General features: G+C 41.3%; 1 protein-coding gene across 2 annotated transcripts in view; it reads right to left on the bottom strand.

The window, feature by feature from the left end:
- The window catches only part of SORCS3 (sortilin related VPS10 domain containing receptor 3), a 592,870-nt gene that overhangs the window by 153,012 nt on the left and 422,880 nt on the right, over positions 1–16,978 (bottom strand). For both annotated transcript variants that reach the window (XM_027063020.2, XM_027063019.2), the window contains exon 6: positions 10,306–10,370. In XM_027063020.2, the coding sequence (XP_026918821.1) occupies positions 10,306–10,370 (65 nt within the window). The remainder of the gene's footprint in view (positions 1–10,305; positions 10,371–16,978) is intronic.

Here is a 16,978-nt window from a genome sequence, read left to right as displayed (position 1 = left end):
TATGTTTTGCACACATGGCATACCTCAATCTGGACAGCATATTTCAAGTGCGCAGCAATCCCATGTGATGATGCAGCTACCACACTGGACAGTACCACTCTAGCATGACTTTCCTGACCCCCTTTCTACCATCCTCCCGGGAGAATCCAACTCATCTCCCAAGATGAAGCTTAACTATGGCCTCTTCTGTGCAGCCCTCAGTCACTCCTCAGCACTAGGGGTACCCTTCTCTTCTGTATAGAAGTTGTTTGTGTGACTTGTCAGGCATTTCTGCCCAGAGTCCACACACACACAATCATGGAAAGCTTAGTTGGCTTGTGCTCCATATCTGGCCTTGGAATCAGAACTGGCCCTTCTGTTCCTGATGGGATTAATTTGCCTCACCTACTTGAGCCAGACCAGGCTGGCCCCATGGAATAGACCAGGGAGGGAAGAGGTATATGCAGATGCCCAGGCTCCTAAGATTGTCAGATACAATAAGAGAAACAGAAAAAACAGCTCCCTCAGGACTGCGCTTAGGCAAACTTGGCGACTAGCCCTAAATCACACGAGTCATATATGCATCGCCCTGGTGGGAAGTTAGTTGGAAGTCTCATCTGAGTGCTGGGGGGACACTCTGCCCAGGACCCTCAAGTGGCACTCCAACTGGGCTGTTCACCACGGGGCTTCCCCAGCCAAGAGGTTGGCTGTTGTGAGTATGTGATTTGACACAGTAAGCCTTCTTTGTTCTTCTCTATACTCTCTCCTTCTTATTGTTACTACAACTGTTTAATTCTTCATATTCTCTTTCCTTTATACTTTTTTCCTCCATGGAACTGAAAGTATGGCTATCATGAATTACTATTATTCAGAACACCTTCTTTTTGGTTCCAACAGCACTTTTTTGGGAGACTTAAATCAGACAATCGTGGGCTTTAGGCACATTATATCAAAATAACAATCTGCGTGTATATCTGCCTCTCCCCTAAAACTGTGGGCTGGCTAGTCAGGGCTGGCTGCGTCCTATTTATCTGTAAATCCCCCACAGCTTAGCATAGTGCAGTGCTGATCGGATTGGGGTCCGCAAACCAGCAGTGTCACCTGTGAGCTTGTCAGAAATATGGAATGTGTGTTTTAACAAGCTCTCCAGATGGTTCATATGCATGTTCCATTTGGGAAGGCTCAGATCTAGTGCAGTGGTTTTTAGTATTGCATGTACTTTAGAATCATGAGGACAATTTCATAAAGGGCCAATGCCCAGGACCTTCCGCGTGTGTGTGTGTGTGTGTGTGTGTGTAAGTTCTCCAAGTGATTATAATTAATGCTAAGCTTTGAGAACCACTGTCTTCACACATGGAAACTCTTCCATTTCTGTGGAGTGAATGTGAGAGGGTAAATAAACAAGAAATACAAATTTCTTTATCGACATTAGTACGAATGCCCATACATCCCTGTCTTGTTCTGGGAACTACATAGAACACTTAATTGTTGTTTCATAGCCATATCTTGTTTCTATTCTCTGAACATCCTTACAGGTTTCAAACAATTTTTACTACTCCTTATGAATCTCCCCTTCTCACCCCAACAAGTAACACAGTGAACATTATCTTGACTTGGAAAGCACTCTGATGCTACAATTTATTGTGATTTTGTCTTGAAAGTCAAAAGGGGAAGAAAAAAGGTGCCTGGGTGGCTCAGTTGGTTAAGTGTCCGACTTCGGCTCAGGTCATGATCTCACAGTTCGTGGGTTCAAGCCCTGCGTCGGGCTCTGTGCTGACAGCTCAGAGCCTGGAGCCTGCTTCAGATTCTGTGTCTCCCCCTCTCTTCCCCTTCCCTGCTCATGCTCTGTCCCTGTCTCTCTCAAAACATAAATAAACATTAAATTTTTTTTTACTTTTAAAAAAGGGGAAGAAAGAAGGGAAAGACACGTTTGCCCTACTTGTATGTTCTTGTTTCCAACCCTATGACAGCCCAGCTGCCGTGATCATCACGTATTGTTTACAACAGGGTAATTCCAGACCCCAACACCAAGGCTCTTTCTTCATGCCTATGAGGATATAACTGCTAGCTATAATCCCAGCACCATCTGAGGTTAGGGATCCTCAAAGTGTTCTTGAAGGGGCCATCTGGATCAGAATCATGTCATGAGCATGTTTAACAATATGTCGACTCCCAGGCCCTACAGGAGACAATCTAAACCAAAACCTCTGGGGTGGATCCCAGGAATCTGCAATAGAACCAGTTTGCCAGAGGGTCATGGATGTTAAAGGTTGATAGAAACGGCCATAAGAACTGTGCTGCTAGAAGAAGCAGAGAATGGAATTTTACTGCTCAAGGTGCTTTTGAGGATAATTTACAAAATAGTAATTGGCAAATCCACAACACGGGGTAAGTGGTCTGAAATGGGCTGATTAAGGAACAGACTCTCCAACATGGAAAAAAAAAAGTGGAATAACAAAGGAAAGTCAGGGGAAGGAAAAATAACTATTATCCAAGATCTACTAGTTCTTTTAAGATGTTCAGAGAATTGTTATTTTCCTTTTAGACATGTGAATGACCAAACAAAAGGGCTAGAAAAACTGAGGTTTCAATTGACTTCAAATACACCAAATATAAAGAAGTCCCCTTTCCTGTGGGTTCCTAGCATGTCCTGTGTGTGACTATAAGAAGGCTATCAGCTATTCAGGAGCTGCTGGTTTATTTGTCTGCCCATTCCCTTTTAGAATACAGACTGGGGGGGAGGGGCGGGCGGCAGAGACCATGTCTCATTCCCTCTTTATATCTCTAAAAATGCAGGTCATGACTGCCATCCAGGGGACACCTAGTAAATATCCTATAAGAGAATTAGAAAGAAAAGTGAATAAATTATTAATTGTTTCATTTAACAGTGAGGGAACAGGAACCCCAAGAATTTTAGTTGCTGTCCTGGAAACACAGCCTCTCCATGGAAAAACTGAAATTAAGATCCAGGTTTCTACTCTCCCAGTCTGTTTGCCTATAAATATCTGAAGACCATTTCTCCCTGCTCCTTGAAAGGATAAACCCAAATTGCAAACATGGTCCCCAGCGGAGACAGAGCTGGAGGGATGGTGGGTGCTTCTGGTGCCTCCTCCTGGTCCAGGACTGTCCAACCCTCTGCCAGAACTTGGAGAGTGTGCTCGTTCCAGCACTCTGCCCAGGTCCACCTGCCTCTCTTGGCAAGTAGAATGCACAGGATATATTAGCAAGCACAGTCTGGCCAGGCAAGAAAAGACCTGGACACAGAGCTGGGAGTGACTAATAAGCCTCTCTGATGCACGATCCCTAAGAAGCAGGGTTCAGGATGTTACCTGGCCTCATCACAGAGTTAATTCTGTGTTCTACTCCCCTGTCCCCGTCAAGGATGTCACACATAGGCCAGTTGCCTTCTCTATCTCTCAGCACCATTCCTGAGTTAGAAGCTAAGTTAGGCAGGATGGGGGACTAGGGAAACATAACAAGGCTGCCTTATGCCTCAGAGATGGGGGCACAGCAGCATTGCAAGTAACTGCCCAGAGCTAGAGTCTAAATGAGCTAGAATGGGTGCTAACTTTCCATCTACCAGCTGCTATAATTTAAACATACAACATGCAAACAGAAGCAGAAATAAAGGAACTTGAAACAACCAGGCAGGACTGTCTAGTATAATCAATGTTTAAGGTCACAGCTAGGGAAATCACAATTCTATCATGAAAGCTTTTTTATGATAAAGGTAAAACTGGTCTCAATGCTTGGTGTTCAGTGTGGATCACAGATCAGAAAGCTACCTACCCGTTTCTTCCCACAACCTCTCCAGCCTGCCTTTACTGGCCTTATCTCCCTTCATCTTTGCCAGCCACAAACCACAGCCCACAGCCTTGCACACACCACTTTTCATGGGTGAACTCTGGGAATGTGTGAGGTTCTCCTCTCTATCCAAAATGTTCTGATAAAATCCTACTAATCTCTCAAGGGCCAGATCAAAAACTTCATCTAAGAAGCTTCCCCCAACTTTCTTTTACACACACACACACACACACACACACACACACACACGTGCACACACACAGTGCGTGTGTGTGTGTGTGTGTGTGTGTAATCTATTGTTAAATTGGCTAACATACGGTGTGTAAAGTGTAAAGTGTGGTCTTGATTTTTGGGGTAGATTCCCATGATTCATCGCTTACATACAATACCCAGTGTTCATCCCAATGATTGTCCTCCTCATTGCCCATCACCCATTTTCCCCTCTCCCCCACCCCCTCCATCAACTCTCAGTTTTTTCCCTGTATTTAAGAGTCTCTTGGGGCGCCTCGGTGGCTCAGTCGGTTAAGCGTCCGACTTCGGCTCAGGTCATGATCTCACAGTTCGTGGGTTCGAGCCCCGCATCAGGCTCTGTGCTGACAGCTCAGAGCCTGGAGCCTGTTTCAGATTCTGTGTCTCCCTCTCTCTCTGCCCCTCCCCCACTTGCACTCTGTCTCTCTCTGTCTCAAAAATAAATAAACATTAAAAAAAATTAAAAGAAAAAAGAGTCTCTTATGGTTTGCCTCCCTCCCTCTGTGTCTATTTTTTCCCCTTCCCTTCCTTTATGGTCTTCTGTTAAGTTTCTCAAGATCTACATATCAGTGAAAACATATGATATCTGACCTTCTCTGACTTATTTCACTCAGCATAATACCTTCCAGTTCCAACCATGTTGCTGCAAATGGCATGATTTCATTCTTTCTCAATGCCAAGTAGTATCCTATTGTATATATACACCACATCTTCTTTATCCATTCATCAGCTGATGGGCATTTAGGCTCTTTCCATAATTTGGCTATTGTTTAAAGCGCTGCTATAAACATTGGGGTACATATCCCCCAACTTCCTTAGACTATTAGCAATACTCCCACTTATAACTCAACATAATATATGTTCAACCCTATGAACCCTGTGAGATTGTGCTAGAATTACTCAAATCCTTGTCTATTTCCCCAACAAGCCCACAAGCTCTCTGAGGTGGAGATAATATCATATTCACCTCTACATCCCCTCAGTGACCAGAATATGCAGATTTTAATTTTTTTTGATATTTATTTATTTTTGACAGAGAGACAGAACGTTCAGGGGAGGGGCAGAGACAGAGGGAGACACAGAATCTGGAGCAGGCTCCAGGCTCTGAACTGTCAGCACAGAGCCTGGAGCCTGTTTCAGATTCTGTGTCTCCCTCTCTCTCTGACCTTTGCCCGTTCAAAGGTCTCAAAATAAACATTAATTTTTTTTTAATTTAAATAAACACCAGTTGAATAAAAGAACTAAGTGATCAATTAACTAATTAATTAATCATAAATGGTAGCAAGTTCTATAGAACTAGAAGCTAAGAACTGTGTGTTCTAGTTTTTCCTCACTATAGGTTTTATTTTAGTATTATTATCATTATTTTTTTAAATATTTATAAAACCTCTAGACCCAATGTGGGGCTTGTACTCATGACCTCGAGATCAAGAGTTATAAGAACTCATGACCCTGAGACCAAGAGTTGCATGCTGTTCCAAATCAGTGAGCCAGGTACCCCCCCTTCTTTCTTTAAATACTTATTTTAGTATTATTTTTATTTTTTTATTTTTTTAGGTTTTATTTATTTATTTCAAGAGAAACAGTGAGCAGGGGAAGGGCAGAGAGAGAGAGATCCCAAGCAGGCTCCATACTGCTAGTGTGGAGCCCAATGCACAGCTTAAACTCACCAACCTTGAGATCATGACCTGAGCTGATACCAAGAGTCAGTGGCTTAACCTTAATACACAGCTACCCAGGTGCTCATTTAGTATTATTTTTAAATACAAACTTTTTAAAATTTATGTACAGTAATTTTTTTGACATACAGTTCTAAATTTTTAACAGATATATGGATTTATGTAACAACCACCACAGGTTGCCAAACATTTACAATACCCTGAATGATTCCTCGTGCTGCTTTCTTGTCAACCACCCTGGAAACCACTGATATATTTCTCCATTGTTAGTTTTTCCTTTTCCATAGGATCATATAAATGGAATCCTACAGTATGTAACCTTTTGAGACCAACTTATTTCACTCAGTATAATGCCTATGAAATTCATCCATGTTCTTTACAGATGTGCCACAGCTTTGCTTACCCATCCATCCATTCAAGGATATTTAGGGTATTTCCATTTTGGGGTGATTATTAATAAATCTGCTACAGACATTTGTGTATAAGTTTCAGTGTGAATTTCTGTATGGTAAATATGTAGGAGTGGGATTTCTGAATCATACGGGTGTGTGTAAATTTATAAGAAGCTGCCAAAATGTTTTTCCAGAGTGGTTGTAACATTTTGTGTCCCCACCAGGAAAGTATGAGAGTTCCAATGGCTTTACACTCTTGTCAGCATTTAGTATTATCAGTTTTGTTTATTTTAGTAATTCCAATAGGTATGTAATAATACCTCATTATGACTTTAATTTTCATTTCCCTAATGTAGAATGATGTTGAGCATCATTTCATGTGCTTATTTGTCATCCTTATATCTTCTCTGGTAAATGGTCTACTCAAATTTTCACCTGTTTTAAAAAAAAATTGCATTGTTTCTTATTGTTATGCTTTCAAAGTCCCTGGTCACAAGTTCTTTAATAAATACATAATTTGCAAATATTTTTCCTAGTATCTTCACTGTTTCTTTGGCAAAGCAAATACATGCTTTTTTAATTTTGAAATCCATTTATCAATTCTTTGTACTTTTTGTTCTTGGTGCCAACCCACAGTCATGGAGATTTTTTCTTATGTGTTTTTCTATATTTTTTTATAATTTTATATTTTACATTTAAAAATATCCATTTTTGAGTTGCATTTTGTGTAAGTTGTGAATCATAGGTTGAAGTTCAGTTTTCCCCATATGGCTTTCCAATATTTTCCACCACCATTTATTAAAAATAACATCCTTTCTTGACTGAATTCATTGTCCCTTGCAACTGTGCTCAATTTACTTATTAGTTGTAGGAACTTTTTATTTTTGTAGATTTCTTGGGATACTCTACATAGACAATTATGTCAATGAGAATAATAATAGTTTTAATTTTTCCTTTGCAATCTATATGAATTACATTTCATTTTTCTTGCTTTATTGCACAGGCTAGGACTTTCAGCATGATGTTGAATATGTGTGTTAAGGATAAACATCCTTTTCTCTTTCCTGCTCTTATGGGGAAAGCATTCAGTATCTCATCATGAAATATAATGTTAATTGTAGGTCTTTTGTAGATGTCCTTTGTTGGAAGTTCCCTTTCATTTCTAGTGAGTTGAAAGTTTTGTGCTTTAGTTTTCATTCTATCACTAGCTAGCTGTGTGAATTTGGGCAAACTTTAGTCCAGATTACCACATCAGAAAAAAGGAAATAAATGTTTTGCCTTTTTGTGATGATTAAAAGATAGAGATGTGTGTGTATGTGTAAATGTATGAGTAAGAAGGCCCTCACCACACAGCATGAAAGAAAAGTATCATGCATTTCATTAGGATATACAAAATACAACATCTCTAGGTTAATGCAGTCTTGTTATATACATTTTATAAGTAAATATGGGTTAGAGGCAATCAGAATATTAACTACTGAAAAACTGATTTTGGAAACCTAAAAAATATAACAGGATTAATATATACCATAGTGAACCTAAGTGTGGCACATGACATTTATTCCTGTTGTACTTGCTTGTTTTCTTCAATTCTTGACAATAGGCCAGAAACTATTATGTTTTTTTGCATTTTTAATCTCATAAAATTTTGTGGCAGTCCTGCACCATAGGCCTTATCCAAATTTGGATCAGAATTGTTAAACTTTTGGAAAATAGGTTTAAACTTAATGTGAGAAATTACCTTAAATAGACAAACAAACAAACAAACGTGGGCGCTGTCCAGGAGTAGAAAAGGATGTTTCTAATTAAGCCTAAATCTGGGAACCTGAGGATACACTGTCACAAGTTTTCAGGGATGGTATTCCTACACAGACAGGAGGTTAGATAGTCATACAAAGTTTTTCCAACTCTAAAATACTACAACCAGCACAGATCACATCTAAGGCATAAAAATGTTGACATGGAGGGACACCTGGGTGGCTCAGTTGGTTAAGGGTCCAACTCTTGATTTTCGGCTCAGGTCATGATCTCATGGTATGTGAGTTCAAGCCCAATGTTGGGCTCAGTGCTAACAAAGTGCAGCCTGCTTAGGAGTCTGTATCTCTCTCTCTCTCCTTTCTTTTTAATTTTTTTTTAACATTTATTCATTTTTTGACAGAGAGACAGAGTGCCAATGGGGGAGGGGCAGAGAGGGGGGAGACAGAATCCGAAGCAGGCTCCTGGCTCCGAACCGACAGCACAGAGTCCGACGTGGGGCTCAAACCCACGGACCGTGAGATCATGACCTGAGCTAAAGTCGGACGCTCAACCGACTGAGCCACCCAGACACCCCATCTCTCTCTCTCCTTTCTGCTTCTATCCCAGTGGCTGACTCATTCTTTCTCTCTTTCTCTCAAAACAAATAAATAAACATTAAAAAAAAAAAGTTGATATGGGAAGCAAAGCCAAGATAGGAACTGTACCAAAACCTGGCCTCTAGATCATCTGCGGCTACTGTCTGCTCTTGTCCTGCTGCCCTATTCCTCCTTCACACCCCTACATCTCACTCTTCCCCCAGTTTCTTTCTCAGCAATAAGAGTCAGATAATATCATTTTGAATCCATTACTCTTATGATCAGTGCATTTGAACGTGTGGCATTATTTTCTTAAATCTTAAATAGCTTTTCTGTTAAAAAAATACTTTTTTTGTTTAAAGAGTATGTGAACCATCCCTCATCCTTGCCTGCTTCAGAGACTTACATTTATTCAAGGACCAAATGCAACCAAATTACAAGGAAAGGAAAAGGAAAAGGAAAAGGAAAAGGAAAAGGAAAAGGAAAAGGAAAAGGAAGGAAAGGAAAGGAAAGGAAAGGAAAGGAAAGGAAAGGAAAGGAAAGGAAAGGAAAGGAAGAGAAGAGAAGAGAAGAGAAGAGAAGAGAAGAGAAGAGAGAAAGGAAAGGAAAGGAAAGGAAAGGAAAGGAAAGGAAAGGAAGAAAAAAATCAAGTACTCAGCAGAATATAGTAACAAACGCTGGTCATCTTCTAAAACTTTTAAAAAGAAAAAGAAAACAAATAAAATATTCCCCAAAATGCATGTTTCTGGCATGCACCTGTGTTTGGCATCAAAAACAGATTTATCAGGGACAAAGCGCATGCAGTTTTACTTAATGTATTCTAAATGACAACGCCCACAGCCAGGTCAAAACTGACCCTCCTTACATCTGTACCTTTTACAATTTCCATAAAATGTCTCTCCACTTGGTCAGCCTATAACTCCATGAGGTGGGGAGAGCAAGGATGAGTGTTCTCAGATAATGGAAGGACTTAGCACTGAGATCAGAGGGTGTTTCCCCAGGCCTTAGGGCTAGTGCATGGAACAACCCAGGACCCCAACTCACAGGCTGGGGCCTGTTCCACAGCATTCCTCCGTCACTACTATTTCCACAGATTATTTGGCTCTATTGTTGACCTAGGCTAATTATATTTTCATCTCTTTCATTTATATCACATATTTTCACACATTTCATGTGTTTTTAAGTTGATTTTATTGGGTAGGGAAGAGCCTTATACGATCAACTCTGGGAAGAGTAAAATGCTTAAGTGGTGCAAAATGATATGTTATCAATTTCCGTGTAAGACATGCGCAGGTGCATACCGTGCAAAGGGGTCACATATTCAGGATCCTGGGATTCCACTGCTTGTTTGCAGGGACAAGAAACAGAAAGGGTTTGCTCACCACTGTATCTCCAGGGCCTAACACAGCACAGAGTAAGTAGCCTGACCCTACATATTTGTAGAATGAATGAATAAACAGTTTTGAAAAAATTGCCCAGTGACTTTTTTGGGTAAGCTTGACTATATGAAGGGTACATTTTTAAAGCTGGCAGTCCCTGTAATTCACCATGTGAATGCAAAATAGCCTGATGAGCTATGGACATTCCTATTCGAATTACACTGAAGATGCCAGGAAATTACTAACAGGAGCCTCAAAATTCATCACATTAACTCACATCCCCAGAAAATTCAATCCTGAGGGTGTATTTCAGTGAAACATCTCCCTTGGGACCAGAGGCCTCTCCCCCTACTCTGAAAAATAGGATGGATAAGGCAGCAATGGAGCTCAGGGCTTTTCATTTTCCCAAGCCATTAAAATGCAAATTAGGGGAGGAGGGAGCCTTGCAGGCAGACCCCCCCTGGCCTAGCCTCCAGGCCTCAGCACTCACATCCATCTGCAGTCCGCACCTCCATGTGCACCAGGTCCGCCTCCTTATCCAGTCCGGCCACCGACCTGGGGAAGGAAGGAGAGACAGTGACCACACGGAAGGCAGACGACAAAGTGCAAAAAAGAATTCAGGGCTGACTATTACTTGGAAAGCCACTTTCTCAAGAGGGCCTAGCCTGCATTGTGGGGACCCACAGAGGATGGCCACTGGTGAGCCTGGCAGATACAGCTGTCACCTGCAATGGTGAGACAACTCATGAGTCCTGGAATGGCATTAGGGAGTCGGTGGCTCTCAAAAAAACCATAAAAGAGTACAAAGTCCACAGTAATACAGGTCTAAATCTCTGTCTTTGCCTCTTCACCACCTGGCACCTAAGAAGTTCTCTCTTCCCCACCTCCTTCCTTCTCCCCTCACACCCAGTCTTGCCACACAGGATTCCTTCCAGCACTTTCTCCCCCTTGTCTTCCCACTGGGAGTGTTCTGTTTCCTACCCTGATCTGTCCTCTGGATGAGGGTGGTTAACCTCCACTCAAGCTGTTTACTTCAAGACACTGTTGCCCTCCTGAGTTTGAGGCTATCTGCCCTTCTTTCCTCCTGCCCCGGAAACAGTAAGTGTTTGGTGACACACATTAAAATCTAGTCTGACAAGAACAAAATTCTCAGAGTGATCAGAGTGGGAAACCTTAAAGGTCTATGGCCAATAGCCAAAAGCAGGCAGGCTGAGAATCCTGACAAACTAATCCTTGTGGGCCTCCGACCTTCCACACATAAAGCCCCAGTCAGCCATCTCCCACATGAGGTATCCAGGCCAGAGGATGACACAGAAAGTCAGCTAAAAGAGGCAACACAGACATTAAAACATTCATGCACTAAAGAGATCACATAATCCACTCTCCAGCAAGTTCTTGCTTGGTCTATTTACTCTTATTTTAAATATCATTCTAAGATGGGCTTTCTGGCTTTCCAGTCTTCAACAGGTAATAAGTGGCAAGTTAGAAAGAAAAGGTAGAATTTAAAATTGTGAGAGGGGTGCCTGGGTGGCTCAGTTGGTTGAGCATCTGACTCTAGATTACAGCTCAGGTCATGATCCCAGGGTCATGGGGTCAAGCTCTGCATTGAACAGGGAACCTGCTTGTATTCTCTCTCTCCCTTTCCCTCTACCCCTCTCCCTTGCTTATTCTCTCTCTCTCTCTCTCTCTCAAAAAAAAAAAAAACTAAACTAAATAAATAAAATAAATAAAATAGAAATTTCAAACAGTGAGCATCAATAGCTGATACCCAGATACCAAGAAAAAATAGAAAAAACCTATGAAAAACAGACCTAAGAACTTAAAACCCAGTGCTTCTCCCTGGCCCTTGGGCCATTCATTACTCTATTAGAGGGCCATTCATTACTCTATTGACATCTACGCTAAAGGGAGAACAGAAAATAGGAATCAGGGAGGGAAATGGCATCAGTGCACTCTGTTTAATAAAGTAGGTTGCAAGTGCTATATGTTAGGAAAAATAAAATGATTTTTATTTGTTCAAATGAAATGATTATGTTTTGAATGCCCAAAGCTGTTACTTAAAAATCTCACTTATGATCATCAAAATACTGTATTTTAGTTTTTGCTCACCTCAGTTGATCCTAAGGCAAACTTCTAAGGTAAAGAGACCAGGTATCATTAGCTGCTTTGACCAAAGGGAAACTGAGGCACAGCAAAGTTGATGTTTGTCTAAGATCACAAAGGGATGAGGCCAGAACTAGAATGACTTATTGATTCCTCAGCCAAGAGCAAGTCATTTCTTTTTGGCTCTTCTCCCTTTTGCTTTCCATGTCCTTCGTATCCAATGGTCTCCTTGTCCCCTTTCTTCTCCAGCTAACTCTCACCCTTCCTTCAAAGCTCACTTGGCTCACCCCTCTGGCAGCCCTTCCACTCTTCATGTTGCTTAAGAGTCCTCTATCTGCTTCCATAGCATCTGTACATTGGTGGTTCTCAATGTTGGCTGCTCATGAGAGCCACTGGAAGAGCTTTAAATATCTGGATGTCCGGGCCCCTCCCCAGACCAATGAAATAAAAATCCTTTGGAGATAATGAGGAAACAGCTAATAAGAACAAGATAAAAGGGGCCAGCCAGATGTCCAAGGCTGGATACTCCCTTTGCATACTTTTGGCTTCTGTAATCTTGCTTGCCTCCTGTGTCCACCAACTGCCCAGATAGCAACACTGAAAAGAGCCCCTTCCCCTTTTTCCTTTTTCTCTCAACCCTCTACCATCTCAGCCATAAAAGAAGGCCGATGCCAAGGTTCGGGGCTCAGCCTTTGGAGGTGACTCCGCTGGGTCAACACTGGTGTGCAATAAATAGTCTTTTCCTGATTTCCCTAGTGTGTGTGGCTTGTCTCTTCCTGGGCACTGAGCATTTGCTGTAACAATAAGATGATGGCATCGGTAGTTTTTTTTAAAGCTCCCAAGTGACTTCTATGTATAGCCAAGTGTTAGAACCACTGCTTTGCATGGCTCAGTCATATCACTTATGTCATTGCACTTGCTTGCTGTACTTGGATATAAATTTTAACAAAGTAGGACCCTATCTATTTATCTTGGAATCCTTGGCACTTTTGTGCTGAGTATATATCAGGGGCTACCAATGTGTTTATTAAATTAATATATTATTCATTTAATAAGCAATCCAGTCTACTATGATAATGCCAAAATTACAATGTGAAACTCACATTGAGTCATACAAACAGAGGGCTGAGGTCATACAAACAGAGGGCTGAAGCTATCAGAATGGACTTTATGGACACCTGCTCTGTTTTACAGTCTCCCTTTCTGTTTATAAGCAAGTTGGTATTGTCAGGATAAGAGGATTCTCAGGTATTCTTCTATCATTCCCCCAAGGTCAAGGGCAGGGTAGAACGGACAGAATTGGAACCTGGTTCCAATGACCAAGCCTAACTGGTTATCAAGTGCTATTCTATAACAAAAGAAAAGCCCTTGTCTCTTAGAAGCTTAAAACAATGCAAACACCACCAATAAAAAACCAGAAACCATTCCCTAATTCAGGATTTCTCACTCCCTCCTATCTATCTAAAACCTTACCTTTTAAGGTTGAAATTGAATCACCTCCTGGAAGCTTTCCCTGGTCACTCTAGCTCACATTGATTTAACTCCTTTGGACTTCTACAGAATTCAGAATCTGGATCATATATCCTCTAGCATTTGTATTTTGATTAAGTTTTTGCTTCACTAGAGCAGACCTCTGCAGTCTTGGCTATCTTAGTACCCCTACAACCTTTCCATCTTTTATAGAACTATTCTACCCAACTCAAGCCATGTGCTTTGTCCAGGGTCATCAATTACAGCAGCCCACCCATCTGAACCCCCAGGATGGTATATGATCCAGCATGACCATGAGGCATCTTGGCTGTGGTGATTGGAACATGTCAGGACAACTTAGAGGACTTCCTCAGAATTTCTCTAACTGGAGCTCATTAGAAAGAATTGCTTTTCTTCTCTACTCACCAAGTCAAGACTGTTGAGAGAAAATTTTCTAGTCTGATAGGGAGAATAGGTATAAAGGGATGATGTGGATATAATACAGAAAGATTGGCATTGTGACAAGGTGTCTCATAGAGAGATAGGGAGAGAAAGGATGATAAGAGGACAGTGGTTGAGACAAAGACAGACAGAGGTTCAGAAAGAGACAGAGTAGACCAAAATGGCAGCACAGGAGACTCCTGAGTGCCCTTCCTCCCAGGTACACACTGGGTATAGCTATATATGGAGCAATTCTCTCTGAAAGATATCCAGAAACTAGCTGAGTGACTCCCACACACTGGATGAATGAGAAAACACCCACACTGAAATGGGGAGAAAAGGCTAAGATACACTCTCACCATGAACCCCACCTCTGGCACAGTGACACATAATCAGGAGCAAAGGGTTTGGCCTCCATATTTAGCATCACAACTTTTAAGGCTTGCATCAGAGGGATGGGACCCCAAAATGCCTAGCTCTGAAAGCCAGTGGGGCTTGTGTCCAGGAGACTATAGCAAACAAAGAAGCAATTCTTCCTGTGTGCAAGAGCAATCACTGAAGCTATTGCCCTAGGGCTCAGTGCACCTTCCCCCAGTCTTTCCCTGAAAGTGGTTTATCTGCATACTTTAAAAGCTGCTGCCTGAGGGCGAGGCTTCTAATTTATCAGGCTTTGAGGGGCTGTGATCCTCCTCACAGACTGAGGAAGCCCACTGATACCTCTCCCATCTTCTCCCTACAGCCCATTCCAAGTTGCCAGTAGCTGGAAGGAGCTGTGCTACTGGAAGGACCACACCCCAGCTTTTAGGGTTGCTGCCCAAGGGATGGGTCCCCAGATCACCTGGCTCTGATAACCAACAGGGCTTCATTCATGAGTCCCAGAGGAATATAGCAAACAAAGAATCCATTCTTAACCATCTACTTCCCCAAGGTTCAGTGCAGAGGAAACAGGTCCAAAACACCCATCTTCTACTCTTTCCCTGAAAGGGATTTATCTGCCTACCTTAAAGGCTACCGCCTGAGGGCCAGGCTTCTCATTTAGCAGGCATCTGGGAACTACCTGCAATCTTCCAAAGACTGGGGAAGCTGGCAGATACTTCTCCTACCATCTCCCTCAAACCTACTCCAATAATAAAACCAAGTCACCAGTATCTCTATGAAAGGAAGTTGTACACGTATGTGGCACCTCAGCTCTTGCAGTTGTCACATGAGGGATGGGACCCTGGATCACTTGATGCTAGTAGTAAATGGGTCTTGCATTCCTGAGGCACTAAGGACTGTAGCAATCAAAGAAATAGTTATTAATGGGCATAGCAGCACCCTTACCCCTTGCAGCTACACACCTGGACCTAGCACTGAGGGAGATGGCAAAAAGGCCCACCTCCCAGTTTCTCCCTGGAAGTGGCTTATCTACATACTTTCCCAACTTGTGCCTCAGGAACCAGCTTCTCATAAGCCTGTATCTAGACATTGACTGTAATCCTCAAGTTTGAGATACTGACAGGACTTGGGACACTCATGACTACTAAGTGTCCCAAGCCACTAAGCCACTAAGAACAAAGGAGGCCTGGACAAACACAAAGTTGAGAGACAGCTAAGAGCTCAGTCAGGCTGGTCAATGAGGTTCATCTCCTACGTGAGGTCACTCTGTCAAGACTGGAAAAGGTGGCTGTTTTATCTAATGCTCAGAAACCAACACAAAGAGTCAAGGAAAATGAAAAACAAACAAACAACAACAACAACAAAAACAGAAATATATGTTTCAAACAAAAGAACAAGATAAACCTCTGGAAATTGATCTTAAAGAAATGGAGATAATAATCTACCTAATAGAGAGCTTAAAATAATGGTCATAAAAATGCTTAACTGAGGTCAGAAGAACAATGCATGAAAACAGTGACAATTTCAACAGATAGAAATATTAAAAATTACCAAACAGAAATCATGGATCTGAAGAATACAATAATTGAATTAAACAACTGAATAGAAGGGTTCAATAAGAGACAAGATCAAGTACAAGAAAAAAAAACCAGTGAACTCTAAGATAGAAGTGGACTTCCTCCAAAGGAGCAAAAAAGAAAAAAGAATTAAGAAGAGTGAATACAGTTTAAGGGACTTATGAGAAAACATACAATGGACAAATGTTCTTGTTATAGGGTTCCAGAAGATTTGAAGAAATACTGGCTGAAAACTTCCCTAACTTGGTGAAGGTAACAGGCACCCAGACCTAGGAAGCCCAGAGAGTTCCAAAAACAATGAAACCAAGGAGAACCACATAAGACACATTACAATTAATGAAACCAAGGAGAACCACATAAGACACATTACAATTAAATTATCAAAATTTAAACACAAGTAGAGAATCTTAAAACCATCAAGAGAAAAACAACTTATTATACCCAAAGGAATCCTGGTAGGACTATCAACAGATTTTTAGCAGAAGTTAGCAGGGCAGAAGGGTGTGGGATGATATATTCAAAGCACTAAACAAACAAAAACCTTGTCAACCAACCAAGAATACCCAGCAAAACTGTACTGCAGAATTAATGGAGACATAAAGAGTTTTCTAGACAAACAAAAGATGAAGGAGGAAATCCCCATAGATTAGTCTTACAAGAAATGTTAAAAGAGGTTCTTCAAGCTGAAATAAAAGGATGCTAATTAGTAACAGGAAAACAAACAAACAAAAAGTATAAAACTCACTGGTAAAGGTAAATGTATAATTAAATTCAGAATACTTTAATGGTGGTGGATAAATCACTGATAAGTCTATTAGGAAGTTTAAAGGACAAAAATATTAAATTGACTATAATTAACTTTTTAATGGATATACATGTAAATAAATGCAAATTGTGATATCAAAACATAAAATGTAGAGGCCAGGGATTCACACAAATAGAGAAATGCACTGAGAGACAAATGGCAGTTAGATGCATCTGAAGGTACTTCAATCTGAATCCATTTGTGTGATGGTTAATTTTGTGTGTCAACTTGATTGGGCCATGAAGTGCCCAGACACTTTGGCTAAATATTATTATTAATGTGTCTTCTAGGATGTTTCTGATAAAACTAACATCTGAATCAGTAGACTGAGGAAAACAGATTGCCCTCCCTATATGAGTGGGCCTCCTCCAATCTGTTGGAGGCCTGAA

The sequence above is a fragment of the Acinonyx jubatus genome, chromosome D2 (genome assembly GCF_027475565.1).
Source record: "Acinonyx jubatus isolate Ajub_Pintada_27869175 chromosome D2, VMU_Ajub_asm_v1.0, whole genome shotgun sequence".
Lineage (NCBI taxonomy): Eukaryota > Metazoa > Chordata > Mammalia > Carnivora > Felidae > Acinonyx > Acinonyx jubatus.
The sequence above is the reverse complement of the archived record's forward strand: the minus strand, read 5'-3'. Positions and strand labels throughout refer to the sequence as shown.